The sequence below is a fragment of the Cynocephalus volans genome, chromosome 8 (assembly GCF_027409185.1).
Source record: "Cynocephalus volans isolate mCynVol1 chromosome 8, mCynVol1.pri, whole genome shotgun sequence".
NCBI lineage: Eukaryota > Metazoa > Chordata > Mammalia > Dermoptera > Cynocephalidae > Cynocephalus > Cynocephalus volans.
In genome coordinates, this window is record NC_084467.1 from 17850526 (window position 1) to 17876619 (window position 26094).

At 51.4% G+C, this 26094-nt stretch overlaps 1 protein-coding gene across 1 annotated transcript in view; it reads left to right on the top strand.

Annotated features, from left to right (window-relative positions):
* Nucleotides 1-4496: 4496 nt before the first annotated feature.
* The window catches only part of EPHB2 (EPH receptor B2), a 128576-nt gene continuing 106978 nt past the window's right edge, over nt 4497-26094 (top strand). Inside the window, exons 1-3 of the mRNA XM_063103585.1 lie at nt 4497-4518; nt 13516-13580; nt 16589-17273. Of these exons, the coding sequence (XP_062959655.1) occupies nt 13524-13580; nt 16589-17273 (742 nt within the window). The 5' untranslated portion in view covers nt 4497-4518; nt 13516-13523. The remainder of the gene's footprint in view (nt 4519-13515; nt 13581-16588; nt 17274-26094) is intronic.

Here is a 26094-nt window from a genome sequence, read left to right on the forward strand (position 1 = left end):
AGTCCAAACACCAGGCTAGGAAATGGCATGAGACATACTCGGGAGGGAGAGTTAGAGGCCAGGGAAGGGGCAGCTAACTCAGGGGGAGGTAGTGGTCAGGGAAGGCTTCCTGGAGGAAGAGATGCCTGAGCTAAGTCTTACATGGTAAATAGAAATTTTCCAGGTGAAGAAAGTGGACATTCTGGGCTGGAGAAGCAGCTTGTGCAGGTGCAAGGAGGTGAAAAGAGAGCCTCGCATGTTTATGAAACTCCTTTTTCCTACCTCTCTCTAGGCCCTTGCTCATGCCTGAGATGCCCCCATCTTTCCAGGCAGGGGCATAACCAAGAGCAAAGGCTTGGCAGTGGGAACCAAGAAGGGGTGGGCCCAGAGAGTGAGCAGACTGGCCTCATGGGGTGGAAGGAGATGCCATTGCAATCAGAGGTCAGGGCCAGCCCACCAAAGGCCTTGACTATCACACTGGTCTTGATTGTCCCCTCAGGGCAGGTGAGAAAGGCATCTCCACCTGCCCCTTCAGCACCTGGTCAGTTTCCCAGGGCAGCACTGGCCTGGAGGCCTGTAACATCACAGGTGAGGAAGGGAGCCTGCCTCCCAGAATTGCCCAACCTCCCCTCAGAAGCCTTCCATGACTTAATGGAATGAGTCTCTAGTACAGACAAGAAGTCTCTTCTGCTACTACCCTCAACACCAAAAGCCCAGAAAAGCCCATTGTGGGACATGTGACCACATCCACAGAGACCGCAAAGGCATCCATAGGTTATAGTGGGAAGAACACCAGGCTGGGTATCAGGCGCTGTCCGTGCTATTCCCGCTGACAGGCAACATCCTCCCACTTCCAGATCAGACTGTCATGCCTGCTCCCCAATTCCATGCTTCCACCCTTGGGCCTGGAAGCCCATCCTTCCTGCTCCCACTACCTGCTTCAGCCTTCACCTGAGATTCTGGACTCCCAAAAGGCTCCTTGGGATTCGGAAAGAAGTTTGGGTCACACAGCCCAGAAATCAAAGGATGCCTTTCTTACCAACTTGCAGGGTCTTGGCCCACTAACTTGTCCTCACTGAGCCTCAGTTTGCCTGTCTGCAAAATGAAAACAATCATATGTCCCTTGAAGTATTTTGAGAGGCTTAGATGAACTCAGGTGCGGTTTTGGATGTCCATTGCATGGCACAGCGCAGGGCAGATAGTAGGTGCTCAGCAAATTGTAGCCATGGCAGCGGAGATGCTGCTGGTGGGAATGGTATTCCCTTACCTCCTGGCCAGTCTCCTTCTGCCTGCAGCTGGCTCAGGGTGCCCTCCCCTGAGTCTTTGCCATCCCCAGGGACCCCTTCATTTCAAGCCCTGCTCCTTCTTAGGCAGGCCCTTCCTGTTGCCATTAACCCTTCCATGCCCAGCCATATCATGAGCTCCCCCAGCTCCCGCCAGAAGCTCTCAGGCCTGGCTCTGTGCTTGGACACCCTCAGGGTGTCAGGTCGGTAGGATATGAACAGTAACTGATGATGAAGACATGGAAGCTCTGATCATAAAGATGATGATGGGAAATTGCTGAGCAGCTCTCCCGAGAAACATCCACACAGGAAAACGCTCCCACAGAGCCATGCCTGCTTAACTGCTGGAAATGCCAGGTGCAGTGGGCAGGAGAGCCCAGGAGTTGTGCAGAGCAGAGATCATGCCCTGGAGTGCTCTGTCACTGCACCCAAACTGCCAAGGGCCACAGAGGCAGGTCTGGAGAGGAATGTTAACATGGGAGGGATGCAGGCATTCTGGAAATGTCTCCTCTGAGACAGCAGCCACTTTTGGAAAGAGTGAGGGCTTGGGAGCCATCAGACAAGGGGTGGAATCTCTGCTCTGCTCTTTACCAGCTGCGTGGCCTGGAGCAGCCCTCTGTACCTCTCTGATCCCTAGGCTGCAATTTCCTCATTATAAGATGGACCAATCACCCAAGAGGATGCAGTGACAGCTGAGTCAGGCCACCCTCCTTCAATGGATCCCTACACTCTCAAGAGGAAGTATTAACTAGCCCTTCCACCTGGTATTCAGAACTCTGTGGTGTCTGGAGTTCTTTTCTGCTAGGCCTGCCTTCTCCCTCATACTGTTCCTTAAAGGGCCTTGCTCAGTCACTCCTTGCCGCCTTTGTACAGGCTGTTCCCTCTGCTGGGAGCACCGTTCTCTCAGTTCCTACCCTTTCCCTCCATCCTTGTGCCTTGCTGTCTTCTACTCAATACTTGGGGTTTAGGCCAGGTGTCATTCATTTGGGAAGTCTGTTCTGACCCCCAGGCAGGGCTAGGGTCCCTCTTCTGCCATGGGATTATGTTTGTTTATACCTGGGATCCCCCTTGCAGACTGAGGAGTGGGTGGGGGGGGTGGGGATGCATCTGGGCTCAGGGTCTCATTCACCAGCCCCTCCTGGGGTGAAACTGGCCTCAGCCACATCCCTGCCTACTGTGACGTGGGCAACAGTTCTGCAGGCAAAGAGGAGCCATGTGAGACAGACTGTCTGGAGGTAGATTCGGAGGCAGCAGGACAGATCCCAGGATGAGGACCCCTGAGCAAGGACCAAATCCAAGGGTAGAAGATGGAGCTTGGAAAGTCCTTGGCAACTGGGAGTGGGGGCCATAAAGGATTTAGAGTTTGCTCCAAATGAGCAAGTTTCTTGAGGTCAGTGACAGTGTGTACTTTTGATTCTCCAATACTTAACTTGGGTGTTTGATTAACGCAAGCTAGCTGGATGGGAGAGTGGATAGCCGATGTATAGATGTTTAAGTGAGTGATGTGATGGATGGATAGGTGAATGGATTGGGCAGGTGGATAGATGAATGAAGAGAGAAAGAGAAGGAGGGAGGTTGGTTCAGGGGAAAGGTGGATGTAGGACAGATGGATGGATACCTAAGTGGGATGCTAGACATATGGTGGCTGGGTAAATGGGTGGTGGAATGATAGACAGATGGATGGGATAAGTGAGGGGATAGGTGTATGGATGGGTAAATGGCAAGATGGCAGAATGATTCCATAAATGGTTGCTTGGATTGGGTGGTTCAGCAGATGATGGGTATGAGAATAGGTGAGTGTGTGGGTGTGTGGATATGGGGACTTTCAGACAAGTGCACGGGTAGGGGGAGAGTGAATAAGTGAATAGATGTGTGAGCAGGTGGGTAAGTAGGTAAGTAGGTGGGTGAGTGGATGTCAGGATAGTTTATGGATGACGCAAGGACTGTATGGTTGGAAAGATAGACAGATGAGTGGGTGTGTGGGTCAATGGGTGAATGAATGAACAGTAAATTTCATGTGGCTAAATGCCTGACACCTTGCCCAGACGCAGAGGGGTGGTCTTGGTTCTGGGATTTGAGCTAATTGTCCTTCACTGGGGGAAACCAGTGCCAATTAGGCAAATAGATCCAGTCCCAGCAGGTCCTGCAGCAGGCTTGCTAATTGACTCCAACCTGACAGACCCTGGCTTGGACTTACAGTGGCCTGTGTCTTATTGATTTGTAATTTATACTCCACTCACATCCAAAAGGATTTGAAGTGACTTATAAGATTAAATCTGCGTGTACCAGGACAGTTAGAAATAAAGTGAGACAGCAAAGAGGCCACATAACAGAGCGGTTAAAAGAGTACCTGGTTCAATTTCCAGATCTGCCACTGTACTAGCTGTGTGATGTTGAGCAGGTCGTTCAACCTCTCTGAAGCTTATTTTTCAGAGAGGGAGGAAGGGACCAAGGAAGGAAGGGAGGGTGGTTCAGCAGGAAAATGTGTAGATAATTAATGGATACATAAGGGTGGGTGTTTGGGTGGGTGGATGAATGGGTGGTGGCTTACTGGGTGAGTAGAATAACAGGTGAGTTAAGTGAGAGGGTGGATGGATGGATGAGGGTGGATGGGTAAGTGTGGACAATAGTAATTCCATCTCATAGGGTGTTGTGAGCATCAGAAGAGATAATATGTGGGACAGTTCAGCACCACGGTTGGCACAAAGTGTGTGCTTTGAATAATGTATGTGTATGGAGACATCTTGATACCAGTGACCATAGTTCCTAGAGGAAAAACCCAGACACCTAGACTGATGGCATAAACAAAAAAGAGCGTTTGGTGTCTGGGTAGACCTGAGTGGTCAGGGACGGAGGTTTTAACAGAGGCTGATGGCTACTGCAGACACCCAGACTCAGGCCTGCCTGTAAAAGGCACTTACAGTCCAGATGAGGGGCCGATGAGTAAAAGAAAGCCATAGGGCAGGATGACAAGTACACTAATGGGAGACACATATAGGACCATGGGATCCCTGGTGCTGGGGTCATCAGGGAAGGTTTCTCAGAGGAGATGACTTTGAGATGGGTTTTGAAGGACATGTTTGAGAGTCCCAGGTAAGTCAGGAGGGTGAGGAATGTTGCAGGGAGAAGGAAGAGCACCTCGAATGTCCAGTGGGCAGAGGGGAGATGCAAAATATTTAGCAACCTCTTAGAAAGGGTGCCAATTGTAGACTGCTGGGGTGCCCAGGCCTCCTGCCTCCATTAGCAAGCCTGAGAGGTCCCCAGATCCTCCTAAGTGACTCCTGTCCTCTTCTGTACAATGGCCATAACGATTGTTCCACCCTCAGTGGGCCATGCTAGGATCTCATGAGATGGAGTAATGAATGCTTGGCACACGGTCAGTGCTCGGTAATACCAGCTGCCATGATTAGATTTTTATTACCCGCTTAATAGATGTGAAGGGTGTATGGATTCATTTAAGTAAAAGGGCTTTAAAAATTAAAAATCACTGGGCATCTGCTGGCTGTGAGAGGCAGCCTGGTGTGTCGGGAAGGCTTGAGGGCAGTAGACTGGGTTCAGTTTCTGACTTGCTGTATGACCTTGGTCAAGTCACCTAACCTCTTGGAACTTCAGTTTCCTTATGTATAAAAGGAGTCCCAGAGTTGTCGTGAGAACCAAAAAAGCTCATAATGTGTCCAGGGCCGTTCCTATCCCTGCCTCCCTCCTTTCCCTTCCCCAGCAAGCCCTGGTGTTCATTTACCACCCACCCCACCCCCCAGCAACCCTGTCCCAGACCCCCATCCATCATCCTGTCCTTTGCGGAGGTTAAGTGGGTCCCTAAGCAGCGAATCCAAACTCTCCCAAAGTTCTAGCTGCACAATGCAGCCCGCTGTTAGCCAGCAGCCCGTCTGGCCTGGAGGATTGGGTTTCAGCTGGGGCGGCGGGCGCTGGCGGATGCCCAGGCCAGCGGCAGGCAGGCGGGGTACAGAGTGGAGGAGCCGGCGTCACGGGGACTCCTCCGCCCTGGCCTGAGAAAACACGAGCAGGCTCCAGGCAGGCAACCGAGGCAGAGAAGGGCCTCCGAGCAGCAGGAGGACAAGAAGGGGTATGTGCTACAAGAGTCCTTGGGCAGAAGGATTTCACATTAACTGGGTCCCCTTTCCTGGAGCCTGAGGACCAAGCAGGGGGCCGAGGTGGAAAAACAACGTGCAGCCTGCTGGCAGGTTTCACTTTAGACAATCCATGGCCATCCAGGAGCTGGCCCAGGGCTTCTAGCATCACCATCCCCGACTCTCCTTGCTTTGGGCCAATGGACCCGAGGTTCTCTTGGGTTATCCAGCTCATTGTGTTTTCAGAGAGGTCTTGGCAACCCAATCAACTGATGCGGGTTCAAATCCCAGCTCTGCTTCTTCCTGGCTGTGTGACTTTGGGCAGATCTCTGATCCTCTCTGGGCTCAGTTTCCTCATCTGTACAATGGGATAACAATACCAGTCTTACAAAGTGTGCAGAATGTTTAGCTCAGGGCCTGGCACAAGGGCACTGATAGGTGAAAGCAGTGATTTTTCCCTCCTTTTTGTGGAGGCTTCTGAGATCGTACCAAAGGGGTCAAATCTTGTCCTGCCCCTTACTGGCCACGTGGTCTTATGGGAATCCTTGATCTCTCTGAGCCTTAGTTTCCCCATAAGTTTGCTCTGGGATGTCAATGAGACAATATTGATGAAGCACCTGTCCATAGGGGCCTCCACAAGTGTTAGTGATGTTCCTGATGGCCTTTGTAGGGCCCAGCCTTTGCGTGTTCTAAAAACCTTTTGCACTCAATACCTCCTTGGATCCTCCAAGCAATGCTATGAGGTACACATAGCAAGGATTTTGTCATCCCCGTTTTACAGATGAGGAAACTGAGGCGCATAGAGGTGAAGTGACTTTTCCAAGCTTGCTGACCGTGACCTTGAACTTTGTCTCCTCATTCCTGACTGTTGCTTCCTCTTGGAATTTCTAATTTGGTCCATGGAAAGAGTGCTCTGACTCCAAGCCATTGATGATCCAGGTCAGGCGTACAGGCTGTGGCTGGCATCTCGCCCAGTCATGAGGTGCCAGCCAGGCCTGGGTTCTAGTCACCTCAGTCCCACTAGCCCCAGACAGGGTGAGCAGGAGCTGCTGGGAAGGGCCCAGAGTGGCATCTGCTGCTTGGGTCATACACCAAGCTGATTTGCTGCCTGGGCTGTGGGCTGCTGGCCAGTCTGGGAGCAAAGGCCCTGGGTACAGCTACCAAGTGTCCATCATCTTCAGCCTCAACCCCCGACCCCAGTTGGCTCCCAACTCTAGCTTGTTTCCTCTGCCAGGGCCACTCTATGACCCAACAGTTCTCAGGACAGATCACGTCACTCCTCTCTTCAGGAATTCTCCATAGCTACATACTGCCTATGGGACAAGGTCCGAAGTCCTTAGCCCCACATTCGAGGCCCTCCACATTCTGGCCCTCTCTGCTGCTACCATATCCTTCCACAAAGCATTTTGCTCCCGCTGCATGGGACAGACTCTCCGGCTCCACTACTTCCTGGCCATGGAAACCCTGAACAACCTCTCCAAACTTTAGTTTTTCCATCGGTAAAGGGAGATAATAAAGTACTTGCTTCACAAATAGTTAAGGATGAGATGAGATCATGAATGCTAAACACTCAGCCTATAGCCCATCACTGAGAGCCAGCTCAGTTTCACCACTGCCCCAACTGCCCTGACGTTTCATACTTCTGTGGCTTTGATTCTGCGGTGCCCTCCATGTGGCGTGCCCTTCCCTCTCCTCCCAGCTCAAATGCCACCTCCTCTGAGATTCCTTTTCTAATTCCCTGGTCGAAACTAAGCCCTTCTTCCTCTGGGTCTCACTCTGCTTCTCCCTGTAGTGAGTTCATGTGTCAGGTACTCTTCTAGGAGCTCCTTGAGGGAAGGACCCGCTGATCTGTCTCTGTGTCCCCAGTGCCTGGCACAGGGCCTGGCACACATTGGGTGGAATAGATGTTCACCAAATGACCGTGACTTTGTTGGTTAACCCAGCCAGAGTGGAAGAAGTCAGAGATGGCTGCCAGGAAGAAGGAAGTCTTTGAGCTCAGTTTCGGAAGAGGAGTTAACCAGGCTAACAAAGCAGGAAAGGCCAGGCATTCCAAAGAGAAAAATCTGGAAGGGTCAAGTCTCCAAGGCTCAAAGAAGTATAGTGCCTTCTGCAAACAGAAGGAAATTCAGGATGACTGGACACAAGGGGCGTGGAAGAGAGTGGCTGGAAGATAATTAGCTGGCCTGGTTGGCTGGGGCTTTGAATACATTGTTCAGGAGCTAGAACTTTATCCTGCATGCAGCAAGAGCTCTGAAGGGCATTAAGATCAGTTAATAAATGATCAGACATGGGCTTTAGAAACATCACACCCAGCTGCCGTGTGGGAGTTGGATGCATCTACTATGTGCCCGGCCCAGTTCTCAGTGCTGAGGTTACAGTGGTAAGCAAGGCAGCACAGACCCCCGCCAGAATGAGGGCCCTAGGAGACAGCAGATCAACAGGATGCACCTCCATAATGTCACGTAATTCTCATGATGACCCATCTTATGGATGTAGAGACTGAGGCTCAGAGAAGAGAACCGGCCTGCCTGCAGGTGCACACAAAAAAGTGCCAAAGTGAAGGTTCTAGCCTGGACAGTCTGTGCTCCTCTCCCCTATCTTCCCCTCTTTAACCTACTGTCCTCATACAGGCCCACACAAATGAAGAGAATAAACACACACACAAAAGCCCCGATGACTCTTTTGTTTTGTGTTGTCTGGTTTTTAGGCTATGGCCATGACATCTTAAAATAACACAGATATGGAAATAGATGTGAGTTCAAATCCTAACCCAGCCTGTGTGCCTTTGTGCAGGTTGCTTCCTCTCTCTGACCTCAATTTCCTCATCTGTAAAATGGGATTAATAATAGTATGTACCCTGTAGGGTGTTAATGAGCCTGAAATGGCATTTAGAATGCTCCAGCCAATGTTTGGCACACAATAGATGTTTAATGAGGGTTCTCTCCTCATGTCTTTGGAACTCTCACATACTGACATTAGTGCAAATAGTGTCTGTGGCCCAAGAGGGGGTAAGACAGAGCTGACCAAGAGTGGATTGGAGAGCAAGGGGCAACCACCCACCCCAGCCTGCGAGCAGGGGGCCCCCACACAGCCACCTCCTGTCAGCCTAACGCTAACGACTTCAGTGTGTCTCCTCTTTTAGCTCAAATATTTCTGAAATGCACACTGCTCATTCACACATAGCCGGAGGGGCCGCTGGGCCTCCCCAGCCTGTGCAATCAGGGCCTCCTGATTGCTTTCTTCTGTGCAGCTCCAGGAAGGAGACGGGGTGTGGGTACAGTGGGGCTAGGGCCAAAGCCACTCCATGGCCCGGACCCTGTTTTCCCAGTGAGGAAGGCACTCTGGGCTGGTGGCCCCGGTGCCAGCTGTTGCCTGGATGCTGAAGATCTGTGTGGCCTCACTCTCCTCATCTATCCATTAGGATTTTTTAATTGGGGCACTTAGAGCAGCCAAGGCCTGGGAACTGGATGTTTCATTGGGGCTGGCTGGGGTGGAATGGCCCAGGGGCAGGTGAAATGACAGTGTTGGCAGTGAGGGCGGGTGGCACCAGCAAGGCTGGCAAGGATGGGCAGATGGGCATGGTCCAGCAGAGGGACCTCGGAGAGCTGTTGACCTTTGCTGGGCAGCCCCTGCTGCACCTCTCCAGGCTCAGCTCTCAGCCCACCGCTCCCTGCCCCACCCTTCACTCACCGCTTCATTCCCATAAACGACGCTCACACCCACCTCCCTGGCTTTGCCCCTGCTGCCCTCTGCCTAGCATGTCCTCCCCGCTCAGTGTCAGCTCACGCCCTCCAAATGCATTCTTCAAGCCTCCATTCAAGCAGCTCTTCCTCCAGGAAGCCACCCTAAATTGAGTGTTTTTTTCCCCTCCCCTTTCACACCCAGTTTCCATAACCCACAATACACCATGCACATCCCCTGTTGTGGTCTTTGTCACATCATGTAGTGATTAATTATCTGTGTACAGTGACAACAGCTTCCTCTGCATGAGGGATTGTCATTGTCACAATTGGAATGGGAATGGGACATTCCCAGCACTTCAGAGGCAGCTGATGGAACCCAGTGGCCCCCATAGCGTGGGAAGTGAAATAATGTTAGGTGGTTTGCAGATGAACAGTTTTAATTGTAACAGTCTTGTGTTTATTTGCCTTCTTTTTATGGCAAGTGATATTGGTTTTCCATTTATAATGATTACTTTTTTTCTCTTTAAAATGCACTTAGAAAACAGAGTCAATTGGAAGAAAAATAGTAACTAAGTAATAGTACAGGTTGTAGATGGAAATGGCTGAAGTCATGAATGTTGTCTATGTGAAAGGCCCAAGTCTGCGCAGCCCCGATGGAGCAGATCACTAGCATGTGTTCAGGCCCTACAGAAGGGGGGAGGAGGCCATGTCCAGAACAGGAGCCAGCACCCGCCCTTCAGAGGACCACAGACCATTGGAAAAGATACCAAACAGGGGCAGTTACCACCCAGGATACCTGGAAATGCTGGGACATCTCGCAACACCAGTGGCTGAAGAGCTGTGGGGCGGTGTGGGTTCAGGAGGACTTCCTGGAGGAGGTGGCCTGAGTTGAGACTTCAGATGAAGAGCATTAGGGCAGGCAAAGAAATTAGAGAGAGCAGAAGATCAGAAGGAACAGTATGTGTGCTGTACAGGGTTGAGAAAGAGCACCGCACAGTCTGTGCAGCTGGAGGACAGCTTGTGAATGGAATGGATGTGTGACCTTGGGCAAGTTCCTGAGCCTTTGGAAGCCTCGGGTTTTCCATCTGTGAAATGGAACAGTATCAAGTATCTCTTGGCATTGTTGTGAGAATGTTGGTGAGTTTCTGGCTCTAAATAGGGTCTCAGTGGACTTGAACTCTCCCTTTGGAGATTTTTGGGGTTAGGGAGGAGATGTCAGGGTGTTATGAAGAGGAGGAAGGGAGTGCTGGTGGCAGAAATAGGGCTTGGATTCCTGAACCCACCTGAGTTACTGAGGTAAGAAGTATTAGCTCCAGACTCTTCCAGGGAACAGAGTATGATTTTTGTGCTTCGTTTGAGAGGAACAAAGAGGAAACAGGGCATCCCCAAAGCATCAGAGGCCTGAGAAGTGTTCTTTGGAGGCTGTGGCTGTCAAGAGAGAGACTGATGTTTGTCATATGTTGGCAAGCACGGTCTGGGGTGTGAGGGAGCCAGGCAGCTGGAGCCTCTTGGACCTGCTCTCACTTTCAGGGGCCACCTAATGAACCTGAAGGAAGTGATGTGTGTGCAGACACTGGGTGGGCCAAAAAGCACCACACTCCATCTAAAAATAACAGCTGCTGCTTACTGAGGGTCTGCTTTGTGCTGGGCACCAAGCTAATACACTTCCCCTCTCATTTAGTCCTTACATCCACACTCGGAAGGTACTGTGGCCATTTTTCAGGGGAGGAAATTGAGGCTTAGAAAGGTCCAAGGTTACAAGGCAAGTAAGTGACAAAACCCCAAGTTAGAATTAAGCTCTCTCTGACCTTCAAACGCCAGGTCTGTCTTCTCTGCTTACCTGCCTTTTGTGCAGAGTGTAGAGGGAGGTGTCAAAATTGGAAAGCAAAGGCCACTGGGAAATTTCAGGGAGAGCACCCATGTGCTGTTTCCTGTCACAGCCCAGAGGGGTGACAGCTTTCTCAGAGCTGGTCTCCCAGGCAAAGTCTGGGACTGGCATGGCAAGAAGGGAGCAGAGGTGCCCACCCTCCTGCCTCCTTCCAAGGGGATCTGCAAACTTCACATCCCCTCTTAGTCCCTTCCTGTCTGTGAACCAGCCAGCACATTTACTTCCAGACCTTCTGAGATCCTCCCGTTGCTTGTTCCCCACTAGCACGTGTTGGGCCAGGTGTGGTGGAAGGAGAGGGGGTCAGTGGAACCTCCTGGCCTGAGCTTCTGAAGAGCCCAGAGTTTGAGTCCCAGTTTCTAGTGTGTGACTTTTGGCAAGTCACTTGCCCTCTATCGGCCCAAGTTTCCACCCTCACAATGAGGATGTCAGTTCTCAGCCCCTCCTTCTCTGGGCCATGGAATCCTCTAGTGCTTGGCCTTTGGGTCAGCCCAGGAATCCAGCCAAGGGGTGGGGACCACCTGCTTGGCGGGCTTGCCTCTCCCACCCGACCCCTTTCTTGTCCCAAGCAGAGTCTCTCCTCTCCCTTGTTCAACGCAGCTCCCAGCAGCTGTTCCTCAGGCCCAGGCAGAGAGCCCAGCTTGGCGCGTCTCTGGCTGAGGCCGATGAGAGAAAACAGGTTAAAAGTTCAACCCTTGTTCTCTCCAGGAAGAAAAATCTGTAGCATTCGGAGTGTGAAAAGGAACCCTTTTTTCAGCTCCAAAGCAGCATAATAGAACTTCCCTCCAATTTGCCATCAAAAAGATGCCCTTGGCACTGGCTCCACCGTCCCTGGCACTCCCCCCCGCTCCAACCCTCCTTTCTGGGCTGGCCCCCAGTGCAAAGGGACTCAGTGACCGCAAACTCAATCCACAGGCGGTCATGGGGACACTTCTGCATCCTCTCTTGTCAGCTCAAGGGTCTGACTGGGGTCACCCTTGGCCAAATGCTTCCTCCCATCCCCACCCCCATGCCCACTGCCCCTGCCATAGTTCAAGCCCCCATTACCTCTCATTTGGACCTTCTCAGCAGCCTGTGCACTGGGCACCCTCCCCCGATCTCCTGGATGTAATTCATCCAGCCCAGACCATCAAACTAATTTCAAGTTTATAGGGTAGAAGGCAGGACACCTGTACTGCCCACTCTGCCACCAACTCTTATATGATCTTTAGGAAGTCCTTTCTCTTCTCTGTGCTTCAGTTGCCCTATCTCCAGAATGAGGTGGTTGGGCTGGACCAAGGATAGCAATCTCGCATGGTTGGAATTCATTTCCTACAACACCATGGTAAGAAACTCTGTGTGGCTACAGAGTGTGGGGATTGATTATTGATGCCTGCCCTGGGCACAGAGTTGCCGCAAACAGGTCTCTCATCTACTCTCGCTGAGCTAGGTGGCGTGGAAGGTCCCACTGTGACCTCCTAGGTCTCTCTACCCACTCTCTCATAGCTATTTGTATTCATGGCTCATCTCCACTACCAAACTGTGAATCACTCTGTAGTAGGGTCTTCGTGTTCACCATTTTCTCTCTCAGGGTACCTAGCACAGTGCCTGGTACATAATGGGCATCAGGATGTATTTGTTGAATGAATGCTTGAAAGGAGTCCATTTAAATCCACTCAGTGAATTCAAAAGGTGTTTTGAAGCCCCAGTGGCAGGGAAGAGGTAGAGGGGAGGGGTCCCAAGCCTGACATGGGATGAACGGGGATCTCTAGGGCACTGTGGGTCTCCTTCACCCTAGGCTGTGTGGCTCTGTCCCTCCAGCTGCTGGAGCAAGGGGAGGCAAGTGAGGCCCTGGCTGGTTCAGAAGCTGATCTGATTCTCCTCAACCCCCAGAGGGCATGTGACAACTGGCCCCCACTGGGCACAGTGCTTGGTTCCAACACCCCTCCACCCCCAGGGCCCTATCCTGGGGGCAGAGTTGGCTGAGCCCTGGGAGAGGGGCCCCAGGGATGGGGACATAGGAGGAGTCCAGGTTCCTGGAGAAGGGGGGAGGGTGCCCTGGCAGGATGTGTGGGCAGAGGGATGGGAAAGGGTAACTGATAGTGCTCTGTTGGGACAGAAGAGGGGCCCCTCTAAGGCCAGTTTTTGAGAATTTGATGGAAGCTGAAAAGTGAACAGATACCCAAAGTTTGACCTAAAATATCAAAGGTTTGGTTGATGGTAGACCCTCTGCAAACACCCCAGGTTAAGACCCTCCCCCACCAGAAAGGGAGGGAAAGGACGATACCTAGGTTAGTGGAACATAATTGGCTGAGAGTGTGGGGCCTGACCATGCTTGGAAGGGGTGGAGTTGCTTCTAGAGGGGCGGGGCCTAGAGGAATGGAATCAGATGATTGGCTAGGCTGTGGGAGTGGGCGGGGTTATGGAGCGGAGAGGCGGGGTCTAAAGAGAGGGCAGTCTGGAGGATTAGAGCCAGGTGATTGCTTGGGGCAAAGGAAGTAGGTGGGGCTCTGTAAAGAAGGACTTCCAGGGGTGGGGGTCTTAGAGCCCCCTCCCACAGTGTGATTGATAGTGCCCTGTAGACAGGGCAGGATGATGACTCTCTGCTCTCCCCACAGAAACGCTGATGGACTCCACTACAGCTACGGCTGAGCTGGGCTGGATGGTGCATCCTCCGTCAGGGGTGAGTCAGTGGTCCCCAAACCCTGCTTGGTCCTCTGGGATACCTGGGGCTCTGCTGCAGGGCCTGAATGCCCCCTCACCTTCCAGCTTGTTTCCCCACTTCAGAGCCCAGAGCCAGGCTTCTCGCAGCCCCACCTTCCCAATCCCTTAGCATTGATGGAGCACCAGTTATCATGACTACATGCTGGGTGCTTTCAGCCTTTATCCCATGGAAACCTCGGGGTGAAGCTGAGAAGTTGGTATTCTCACTTCCCCTATTTTAAGAGGAAAGTGAGCTGTCATTTCCTGAGTACCCATTCGGTGTCAAATATGATACGAAGCCCCTTTATTCACATCATCTCCAACCATATGGGGAGGAATTACCTCCATTTTACAGATAAGAAAACTGTGGCTCAGAGAGGTGTTGCCACCTGCCCAGGGCCCTATAGCTAGTAAATATGGGGGCTCAGGTTTGTATACTGGGCTGTGACCCAGTCCTCTCTGCCTCGGACTGGGTCCCTATAACACAAGGCTCCCCTACTTGGGCTCTTATCTCATACTTCCTTGGGCTGGATAGTCTGAGCCCATGTCTATGCTGTGAGCTCCTCAAGAAGAAGACTGGGCATAATTTGAGATTCCTCTTTCTTCCCACAGCAGCCAGCCTATTTGCATATAGGCTGTGGGGTCGCACACTCCTGAAATTCTGTCCCAACTCTGCCACTCACCAGCTGTGTGATTTGGGGCCGGTTCCTTAATCTCTCTGAGCTTTAGTTTCCTCATCTGTAAAATGGTGATAATAATGTCTTCCTCATGGGACCATTGTGAGGTTTTCCTTTCAGTGTCTTACACAGTGCCTGGCCATAGATTGGACTCCCAATAAAGAGTAGCTATAATAATTGTCACCATCATCGTCATTGTCATCAATTTTAACATTCACTCCTCATCCCCCTGGTCTCTGGGGAGGACTCTGGACTCCACAACCCATCCCTTTCCTTCCCCCACCCCAGCTCCTCCACTGAGATTCAGCTGCTGCCCCCTGGGAGCTGCATCCCTCCCTCTCCCTCCCTCCCCCCGCAACACACCCCTAGGCCTGTGCTCTCAATAGTCAGGGCCCTAGGGTCAGGCTTCTTTCTGTGGCTCTTTCTTGTCACCAATTTTCCATCTGCGAAGGCGGCTGGGCCCACAGCCCCACCCTGCCAGTAATGAGGCCAGGCTGGGCTGCAGGGCCCCCGGACGCAATTATTTGGGGTGTTTAGGCTGCAGGGCCTCCGCATGTTAATTAGAGAGAGGGGAGAAAGGCAGAGTGCTCTAATTAAGTGCTCTAATTAAGTTCTGAAGAAGAGCAGCGGTGGTAACAAGGGGCTGACTTTGTCACATGGTGCCACCAGAAAGAAAAAAAAAATTAAATGCAACGTAGGGAGCTTCATAGTCGCCATTGAAGTAGGGGCTGGGCCAGCAAGCACCAGCTCAGCCTTCCCCACATGCACTCACCCTTCACAGCCTGCGGCCCTCCCCAGGCTGGGAGCCCATGCTCCACCCCGCACAGAGCTGCAACAGGACAAAGAATGCCCACTTGAGGGTGACACCTCTCTCACAGTCACCTCACCTGCAGCCCACCACCCCCCAACAGTCACATTTGGCAATTGGGGAAATAGAGTCTCAGGGAGGGGAAGTGACTTTCCCAAAGCCATGCATCAAGTTAGCAGAGCTGAGCCTAGAACCCAGGACCCCTGAAACGCTGTTGGGGTACTTGTGTTTCGAGGCAGCATGGGCAACCACGTGAATGGGTCTGGGTCTGTGATGTGGGTCAAGTGAACTCACTTCTCTGGTCTCTACTCCCTCATCTGTAAAATGGGGATAACCATATATACAACGTGTGATAATCATGACAAAGAAATGAGATTCTATTAGGGCACCCAGCTCCAGGCCTGGCATGGGTAGGAGGAGGGACTCTGCTGTTGGAGCTCTTTTGGGTCTACCCCAGGCGAAGCCAGCCCAGCACCAAGGGGGACACAGGAGAAGGAGAGGATGGGTGGCTGCTCTCAGCAGCTCTCAGTCCACTGGGGAGTCCAGACCAGGAGGGCTGAGTGTGCCAGTCCCTCTCCCAGTGAGATTATCCCCAACGGCCCAAGGGTGAGTTAGAGAATGCAAACAGCAGGCAGCCAGAGGGAGAGCCCGCTGCAGAGGAGACGAGAGACGGTGCTCAAGAAGGGCGCAAAAGTGTGAGAGAAGGATTGGCGTGGGAATGAGCCTGGCCCGTGAGAGTCTGTGAGGACCTGACATGGCCCTGTGTCTCCCCATCCCAACTCTCCATGGTCTGGCCCAGCCGCCTCCAGCAGTGAGGCTTGACACCTCTCAGCTGGGTGTCCTGGTGAGGGTGCTGAAGCACCTTCCCCAGGCAGGGAGGGTGGGCCATCTCCCTCCAGGTACTGGACAGCAGCCAGCTCTCAGGAAATCTTAGCCACTGAAAGCCCCAGAGTAGAGCTGCTCTCATGGGAAGGACCCTGTCTTCCCATCACCCTAGGAGTTTGACAACAGTGAAGACTGTCTTCCTCCATCACACTGGGAGTTCCCAAGAGCAAGGACTGTATCTCTTTGGTCAGACCGGGGCTCCCAGAAGGCAGAAGTTTTATCTTTCCCATCAGACTGGTGGCTCCCCAAGCACAAAGCTGTCTACTTTCATCAGAAGGAGCTCCCTACAGGCAGGGTTCTTCCTATTTTCCCTTCCAGGTGGGAACTTCCCAGGATCAGGATCCATGTCTCCTTCATCAGATTATTGAACCCCTGACAGTAAGGGCCACTTGTCCCATATGGACTAGGGGTATACCAAGAGCAGGGTGTGTGCTTTATAGCCTGGGGAATTCCTCAGGCCCAAGGCCACGTCTCTCTCATCAGACTAGGAATTTTCTGATGTCTCCATCATCATACTGGAGGATTCCCTAAGGCAGAGTCTGTGTCTCCCTCCTTAGACAGGGCATTTGCTGGGGCTGAGCACTTACCTCCCCCACCTGACTAGCATTTCACCCACAGTGGGAAGAGGTGAGTGGCTACGATGAGAACATGAACACGATCCGCACGTACCAGGTGTGCAACGTGTTTGAGTCGAGCCAGAACAACTGGCTACGGACCAAGTTCATCCGGCGCCGTGGCGCCCACCGCATCCATGTGGAGATGAAGTTCTCGGTGCGTGACTGCAGCAGCATCCCCAGTGTTCCTGGCTCCTGCAAAGAGACCTTCAACCTCTATTACTATGAGGCCGACTTTGACTCGGCCACCAAGACCTTCCCCAACTGGATGGAGAACCCATGGGTGAAAGTGGATACCATTGCAGCAGATGAGAGCTTCTCCCAGGTGGATCTGGGTGGCCGGGTCATGAAGATCAACACCGAGGTGCGGAGCTTCGGACCTGTGTCCCGCAGCGGCTTCTACCTGGCCTTCCAGGACTACGGTGGCTGCATGTCCCTTATTGCTGTGCGTGTCTTCTACCGCAAGTGCCCCCGCATCATCCAGAATGGTGCCATCTTCCAGGAGACTCTGTCAGGGGCCGAGAGCACATCACTGGTGGCTGCCCGGGGCAGCTGCATTGCCAACGCTGAAGAGGTGGACGTACCCATCAAGCTCTACTGCAACGGGGATGGCGAGTGGCTGGTGCCCATCGGGCGCTGCATGTGCAAAGCAGGCTTCGAGGCTGTGGAGAATGGCACCGTCTGCCGAGGTAAGGGTCACAGTGGGGCAAGTACCCCTGCCAATGCACGAAGCTGGTATTGGCAGCTGGAGCTTGCTTAGGCTGTCGAGGGCAAAGGCCTGGAGCTGACCATGAGGTACTCTGTGGCCGGGGATTCTAAACCTGCAGCCACTATTCAGCATCTTAGAGGGAGGCGCTTGAATAGCACCTCCTGAAGGGTGATCCATGACGTACTGCAGGGGGCATGCCAGATGATTCTGGCTGGCATAGGATAATTTTTCATTTCAATTATTATATGACGATTAATGACGGTAAGTTGTGTTTTTTTCATTTACAAAAGTGATATGGTTCCCTTTTTAAGACAATGTATAATAAATAACACTGATATCCTAATAAGTTAACATTTATTGAGCTTTTATGCTATCAGTTGGTATAGGCCAGGCCATGCCGAGGTGGCAAAATGCTAAAAGTTTGTTTCTCACTCAGCGCTACATGTCTGTCATGGGTCAGCTTGGGACTGCTCCTTCTGGGAGCCAAGTAGGTTGGAGGAGCCATTTGCAATGTTGCTGTCATCAGGGCAGACGGAAGGAAAGAGTGTGGCAGGTTGTATACTGGCTCTAAAGCATCCATCTGGAATGACCCACACCTAACTTCCATGCACATTTCAATGGCCTAAGCAAGTCACGTGGTCACTTCTGATTCAAGGAGAAGGGGAGTGCAATCTTTCTGTGAGCTGAGCCCCATGACTTCCACTTTTCCTGTGTGCTGAGCGCTTGTATGACTTGACTCGTTTAATCCCACAAGAACCTTGTGGGATTAAGTACAGAAGAAACTGAGACTCAGAAATCTCACACAGAGAGTAAGTGGAGAGTATGGGATTCTTACCCTGGTAGTGTGGTTCCAAAGCCGACCCTCTTAACCACCATGCCACATAGTTAATTTAAGAAAAAATATCAAGTAAACGATACTACAGGTGGCGTTGGAATGTAGCAAAGAATCGTGAAGTTGGTTTGTAACCATAAGAAGTTCGGAAAAGGCACTACATGATGGGAAGAAGGCTGTGAAGTAGACAGACCTGGGTTCAAATTGCAACCCTGCTAGTTTTCAGTTGTAACCTTGGCCAAGTGTAAAACCCTCTTTCATAGAGTGGTGTGCAAAGTCAAGGACTTAAGACATGTAAAGCACTCATAATAGTTTCTAGTGCTCAGGAAGTGCTTATAGATGTTAACTAAAGGAGATGAGATATACACAGCCCCACCTGCAGCAGGTGCTTGGCAGTATGCACAGTGATGGTGATGGTGGTATAGGGGGTTTGAAGCCTACTTGTGCCACTTCCTCTTGCATTCTCCATTGGAATCAGAGGTTGGGGCCAGATCCGGGGGTGCCTCAAATGCCAGACTAAGAGTTTGGACCCTATTCCAGGGGCCCTGGATACTCAGTGAAAGTTTAGCCTGGGGATGGATGCAGTGAGCCTCACCTGATAAAGTGCTGTTGCCTCTACCATCTCTGTGGCTCCTTCCTTCAGCCCTCTGAGAGAGGCAGCATTGTCAAGATCCCTGGATGGATGAACAGGCGTGCCAGAGACAGGAGGCAGTATCAGTAGGGGAGCTGGGGCAGTAATCTCAAGAGATGAAGACAGGCTGGACTGTGTGTCCACAGTGCTGGGGAAGAGGAGGGGTATGGCCAAGGGATATTCTGCCAGTGAAATAGTGCGATGCGAAGCCAAGTCAGAAAGGGAGGAGGGGAAGGAATCAGAGGTAACAGGGAATGCCAGCTTGTGGAGAGGTGATGATTCTGGAAAAGAAATGGGGAAGTTGGGTTGGCAGAAAAGGCTGGTTTCTTGGACAGGATAACAATTTGGGTTTTATATTCTTGAGTGGGAAAGTGTGCAGACTTGGAAGATGGCATTGGTGAGACAGGGCATGGGGGACAGAGTGAGTGAATGGGAACCAGTCACTCAATTGTTTATTCACTCATCAAAGTGTCACCGAACCTGCTCTGTGTCAGACTTGTGCTGACCATCAGATAATGCAGAGAAGAATCAAACTGTGGTCCTGCTCTCTGGAGCTCACAACCTAGTAGGGGAGATAGACCTGTAAATGAACCAAGGTGGGGATGTGTTAGATTTGTTTTAATAGGAACTGCTCAGGCTACAGTGGGCACAGAAAATGACTGAAGGCTTCACAGAGGTGACATTGGAGCTGAGTCTTGGGAGAGGAATATGTTGGGTCGGTGGTCCAGGACTTCTGGAGGATGGATCTGCATGAATAAAGGGCTGGGACATGAATCAGCTTGGCCCATTAGGAAGACCAGTCTAGTATGGCCATAGCTAAGGGCTCAAGGAGGGATGCAGGAAGAACTGTCATTGAAGGGGTATTCAGATGAGAAGGTGTATTAGTTACCTATTGCTACATAACAAATTACCCCAAGACTTAGCAGTTTAAAACAACATTTATTATCTCATAGTTTCTGAGGATCAGGGACTCAGGTGTGGCTTACATGGGTGCCTCTGGCTCAGAGTTTCACGAAATTGCCATGAGGCTATCAGCTGGGGGTGCAGTTTCATCTGAAGTCTCAACGGGGGAGGGACGTTGTATTAGTCCATTTTGTGTTGCTATAACAGAAATACCTGACACTGGGTAATGTATAAAGAACAGAGGTTTATTTGGCTTACGATTCTGGGACAGCTGCATCTGGCATGAGCCTCAGGCTCCTTCTACTCATGGCAGAAAGCAGCAGGCAGCCGGCAGGTACAAGTAGATCACATGGCGAGAGGGAGCCAGAGAGAGAGGGGGGAAGTGCCAAGGTCTTTTAAACAACCAGCTCTCGCAGGAACTAATAGAACGAGAACTCACTCATTAATCCCCCCTCCCCCAGGGAGAGCATTAATCCATTCATGAGGGATCCACCCCATGACCCAATCAGTTTCCAACACTGCCACACTGGGGATCAAATTTCCACATGAATTTTGGAGGGGACAACACATCCAAACTTCATCATTCTGCCCCTGGCCCCCCAAAACTCATGTCCCTCTGACATACAAAATACAATTATTCCATCCCAACAGTCCCAAAAGTCTTAGCTTGTTCCAGCACCCACTTAAAAGTCCAAAGTCTCATCTGAGACCAAAGGCAAAACTCTTTCCAGCTGTGAACCTGTAAAAATCAAAATCAAATTTTTTTACTACCAAGATAACAGTGGTGGAACAGACATTGGGTACACATTCCCATTCCAGAAGGGAGAAATAGGCCAAACGAAAGGTGTAACAGGTCCCAAACAAGTCTGAAACCCAGCAGGCCAGACATTAAATCTTAAAGCTTCAAAATATCTTTGACTCCAAGTCCTGCATCATGGGCACAATGGGGCATCTGGGCCCCCAAAGCCTTGGGCAGCCTCACTCCCACAGCTCTACCAGGCACAGCCCAGTGGGCTGCGCTGGTGCCTGTGCCTTTTCCAGGCCTGCATTGCATGTTACCCGTGGCCCTGCAGTTCTGGGGTTCTGGCGGCAGCCCCACTGCCTTGGCTTTACTAGACATTTCCCTGGTGGAGGCTCTGCGGGGGCTCCAACCCCACTTTTCTGCTCGGCATTGTTCTAGTAGATGGCCTCTGTGGTGGCTCCACCCCTGCAGCAGGTCTCTGCCTGGACCCCAGGCTTTTCCAGATGTGCTTCCAGGCTCACCCATGTGGTGTTGGCAGGGCTCAGTCCCTTACCACATGAGCTTCTTGCATGTGCCATGATTTCAGTCCCTCACTGGAGTGAGCGGGCCACAAGAGAACACCCAAGACAGCAGCCACAATCTTTTTACTACCTGATCTCACAAGTGACATCTCATCACTTCTGCCACATTCTCTTTATTTATACTAAGTTACCTAATTCAGCCCACACTCCAGGGAAGGGACTCACACAGGGTGTGGATGCCTGGAGGTGGGGTCGTTGGGGGTATCTTGGAGATTGCCTGTCATAGGCAGGATCGTAGGGTCAGAGCCTTTCCTTGCAAGTCGTGAGGGTGTGGGGTGGTGCTGGGCAGGGTGTGTCCAGCCCTGGCCCTCTTCCATTCCCCTCCTCCCCTGGACCTGACAGCCCACCCAAGGCCCAGGCCCTGCCTGGCCAGTCACTGGGTATGAGTGGTGGCCAGTCAGGGTGTGATCAATGAGCTCAGGGGACCCAGAAGGACACAGCTATTGCTGTGGCCTGTGCTGCAGCCACCCAGATGTAGGGCTGCTCCAGCCCAAGTCCCCAGGCACTGGTCCCACTGGCCTAGGACGTGTAGGAACAGTGATTAATACTCACATCTGAGTGGTTGGCCAAGTGCTTTCCCATCCTCTAGCTTAGGGATTCTCAGTCTTTACTGTGGATCAGAATCACCAGTGGGTTCAAACACAGATTCCTGGGTCTGGCTCAAGCCTCTCCCCCAGGTCTGGTAATGTGGCTGTGAGGTGGGGCCAAGAATCAGCATTTTTAAACAAGCAGCCCTGATAACTTTGTAACAGGACCATGAACTCAGACACAGGATGTGATAACACATCCCTGGCCAGACCAAGCTAGGACTCAAGGCCAAAAGGATGACCACAAGCCCAGCCCTCCCACACCACCCACGGAATGTCTACCCTGAGAGGTGGGAGAGGACATTAGCAGAATCTCTGGGAGGGTGTGGTTTGAAAAGATCCATTTAATATTGAAACATAATTTAATGGGGGAAAAATCCATTGCTTTGTTAATATAAATTAGAGAAAATACAGCTGGATAAAGTCTTCTTGCAGGTGGGGAGTAGATGAGTCCTCAGGGGGAGTGGCCACCACCCTAGGGGTGGCAGTGGTGACTAAAGAGGGTTGTGAGTTCCAGATGCAGTGAGTGGTTTACAAAACTATGGGATAAACTGATTCAATCTGACCAACATCCTCTGGTGCCCACTGTGTGCAAGGCACAGTGGGAGAGGGAAAGGGCCTGGAGAAGCATGTATTGAGTACCCTGTGTGTGCCATTTAGCCCTCTAACAAATACGTATTGTGCACCTACTATGAACCAGGTACAAACCCGGTGCTGAGCAATACAGAAACAAACAAGACAGACACATTCATTGCCCTCCCAGAGTTTTCAGTCTGGGTGGGTGGATGGGGGAAGACGGAGGAAAAAAGTTAATGAAATCAAATAAATAAACTAGTTGCAGACTGTGATGAGCAAAGAGAGAAAAAATACAGGGAACAATGGAGATTGAATAGACGACCTGCTTCAGGAAAGTCTTCTTGGAAGAGGGTCGTTCGAGCTGATGGGGTCTGCCCTAGGATGGCTGCAGGAGAGCATTCCAGGCAGAGGGTCCCTGAGAAACCCTGAGACTCAGGGTTGGGCCTCAAGTGGCTCCTGGATGAGCACAGGACTCAGACACACTGGGGATAAGGCAGAGTGTGGTCCTTCCAGAAATGAGGTCCATCCAGGGAAAGCACTTTGTGAACTTGAGAAAGAAGGCATCTTTTTTGACTGGGGTCTTCGGAAGGCTTCAAGGAGGAGGTGGCATTTGAATTAGGCCTTGAAGAGTGAGTAGGATTTGGATCGATGAGGGGAGGGAGGGAGGGACTTTTAGGTCAAGTGAACTGCTTGAATAAAGGCCTGAGGTTTGATGACAGTACAGGAAATGTTTGATGAGTGACGAGTGTTCTGCTGGGTTAGGGGCTGGGACATAACATGACTTTCCCCTCTTCAGCTATTCACGAGTTGTTGAGGGCCTAATCTGGGCCTGCACTGACCATACAGCTGCCAGCTGGGGACTCCTGGGACTTCCTTCAGAAGACCTATGTCCCCTTCCCCTACCCCAGTCCCCAGCCTCCTCAGGATCACAGTCACTGGGGCTTCCCACAAACAGGTCTGCTGGGGTAGCAGGGGGTATCCTTGGATTTCCTTCTCTGCAATAGCCTCTCTCACCCAAGGCCCTCAGTCTGTTTCTTTTACTCTTTCCAGATCTTTGCAGGTTTGATTGTCAGTGTGCTCCTGTCCCAGTGTCTGAAAGCCTGTCTGTCTCTATATCCCGATTTGCCCACCTCAGCCCCTACTTCCCACTGCCCAGCAGAAGCCCCAGCCTAGTTGCCTTTGGGGGCTTACCCTCATCTCTTCCAATAGCCAGCCCGCATCTGTAATAGATCTGGAGGCAGTTCCACAGTGAGTGTGATTGCTGTGATACCATCGGGGCGTAATGGGATTTTTAATATTTAGCTTGGATGGGGAGAGGGGCTCTGAGCCAGCTTGGGGTGGTTGCACGCACATGTTGATTCGCTGGCTGTAGCTCAGACTTCCCAGTTCCCAGCTGCCGGGCTTCTCCTCCCAGCCTCTCCCTCTCCCACCCTGCCCTGCTTTGAAGCCCCCAGCCCTGCTCTCTCCCCCAGCTATGACCTCTCCTTGACCTTGGCTTTAGAGACCCAATTTCAAACTCCTGCTCTGCCTCTCACTGGCTGTGTGACCTTGGGCAAGCAACCAACCCTCTCCCAACCTTTGTTTTCTCATCTGCAAAACAGGATAAACAGAAGGGCTGTTGTTAAGAGTAAATGAGAAAATACCCAGCAAACTCTTAGAAAAATAAGAAAAGGACTTTTACGAACATGGTCTTTGCCCGTGTAATTTTTTTTTTTTTTTTTCCCTGATGAGCTTTCTATTCTGAGGAAAAAATAACTTCTCTTTATCACGAAAGCAATGCAGGTTATTTGCAGAATCTTTAGAAATTACTGATAAGCAAAAAGGAGAAAATTTAAATCACCCATAATCCCTTCACCCAGAGATAACCACTGTGAGCAAACTGGCTTGGATTCTTCCAGGTGTATTTATGTTTATTTACACATATCGATTTTTTTTAAAGAAAAAATGGACTCCTACTAAAAATACATGAGGATTTTTGACTTAATATTTTGTGGACATCTTTCCATGTCATGTTAGATCTACAACATTATTTTGGAAGGCTCTTAGAATCTCATAGTATAAATGTACTGTAATTTATTTACTGATGCTCTATTGATCAACGTGTAGATTGCAGCATTTACTATCTCAAATAAACGCTGGGGTGAACTTCATTGTTCCTCTGTTTTTTTTGCACTGCTGCTGCTATTTGCGTAGTATACGTTTCTAGGCGTGGAATTGTGGGGTCAAAGGGCACATACTTTATTTTAGAGCTTTTTATAGGTGTTGCCAAATTACCCTCCTGGCAGCAGCTCTGAGAGTGCCGGTTTCCCCACATGCTCACCAGCATGGGACATTATGCCTGTGGCTTTATTTTGTCTTTCACTCCCAGAATCCTGTGCTTCCCCAGCTAAGGGGAGGGAGGGGGCCAGGGGTCAGGGATCGTCTCTGGGACCTCAGAGTTGGATCCTGGGCTATGCTGGGGGTGGCCTCTTTCCCACCCTGCTTTCAGCTTCAGCTCTTCCCATAAAGGCTGGACCAGTGGCCCAGATGTGTCTGGGGGAGTCTGCGGGGGTGGGGTGCAGTCAATCTAGGGGCCAGGAGAAGGGAGGCCACCAGCTGGCAGAGCCTGTGCTGGCTGGGGAAAGGGCGTGAGGGTTGGAATGCTGGGTGGGAGGGGAGGCCCAGACCCCTACACAGAAGGTTCTGCTGCTTCTCTTCAAGGGCAGGGTGGGGACACCAGCTGGGGGAGGGGGAACAGACAACTCTTCCAGACCCCCAGGTTCAAGCCAGAGCTGAGACCACACAGGCCAACCTATTGGGAAGGGAATTAGATGGGGAACCCTGGCCAATGCACTCAAGCTATTCAGGTCTTTGCTCTTAAATACTGGAACAGTTCCACACCCTCCCCCACTTCCTGTCCATCCATCCATCCAACCATCCATCAGACATGCACTGAACACCAGCTTCTGATATTTCTGGTGCTTGTAAAGGTCAATGATGTCTTTGTAAAGGACCAGGAAGCTAACTCAGATTGAGTGCCTTTTGTGTGTCAGGCATTGGGGTGCCTGCCCTCAAGGACCACCCGTCTAGAGATATTATCAGGTATGTCTGTGGACAATGAAGGTGCAGGGGGATGTGTGTCATGCTGAGGAACGCAGTGTGGGCAGGAGTGGCCTGTGGAAGCAGACAGAGACAGCCAACCTATCCAGGGGAGTGTCAGCCGGGAGGTGGTGTTCAGGGGAAGGCTTCCTGGAAGAGAGGCCGCTCACGTGGAAGCTGAGTGATGAGCAGGAGAGATGCAAAGGCCCAGAGGCCACCAGAGGGGGTGTTCCTGGGGAGGGTGGGGGTCACTTCAGCCCTCTCTCCTCTCTGAGTCAACTAAATGGAAGGATCTGGATATCAGAGTGTGAGATGATTCTTTCTCTCTGGTCTTCATATTCCCAGCAGTGTTGGGGGGAAATATTGGATAATCTTGGCTCTTGGTCCTCATAACTGATCATTCATTTTCCACTCTGCACCAGTTCCCAGGCCACATGTGGGGGCTGGCAAGATGATTAAGGACCTTCTTGCCTTCATGGAGCTTCTAGTCTGGGGTATGAGAGACAGCTCCATTCATATCTATAGCCTTAGGGCACTTAGGAGGGAGTGAGGAGAGAGCTAGGGAGGCTTCCTGGAGGAGGACCCATTTTCCCAGGGCTTTGGAGGATGGGAAGAACCAAGGGCAGGAAAGGAAATTCATCCAGGGGGGAAAAAAAAGGTTGGAAAAGATACTGATTTAGGAAAGAAAAACAAAAAACAAAAAAAAAAAAACCCAGGCCTCTCACTGATCTCCAGACAAGGTGCAGCTGTCCAGGGAGGAGCAGAGGAGAGGCAGGTGTTCTTGGCCAAGGGAAAAGGGTGGGAGGGGCTGTCAGGCCTTCAGTTCCACTGTTGCCAGAGGCTGAGGGAGGCAGAGTCTGAAAGGAGGCCT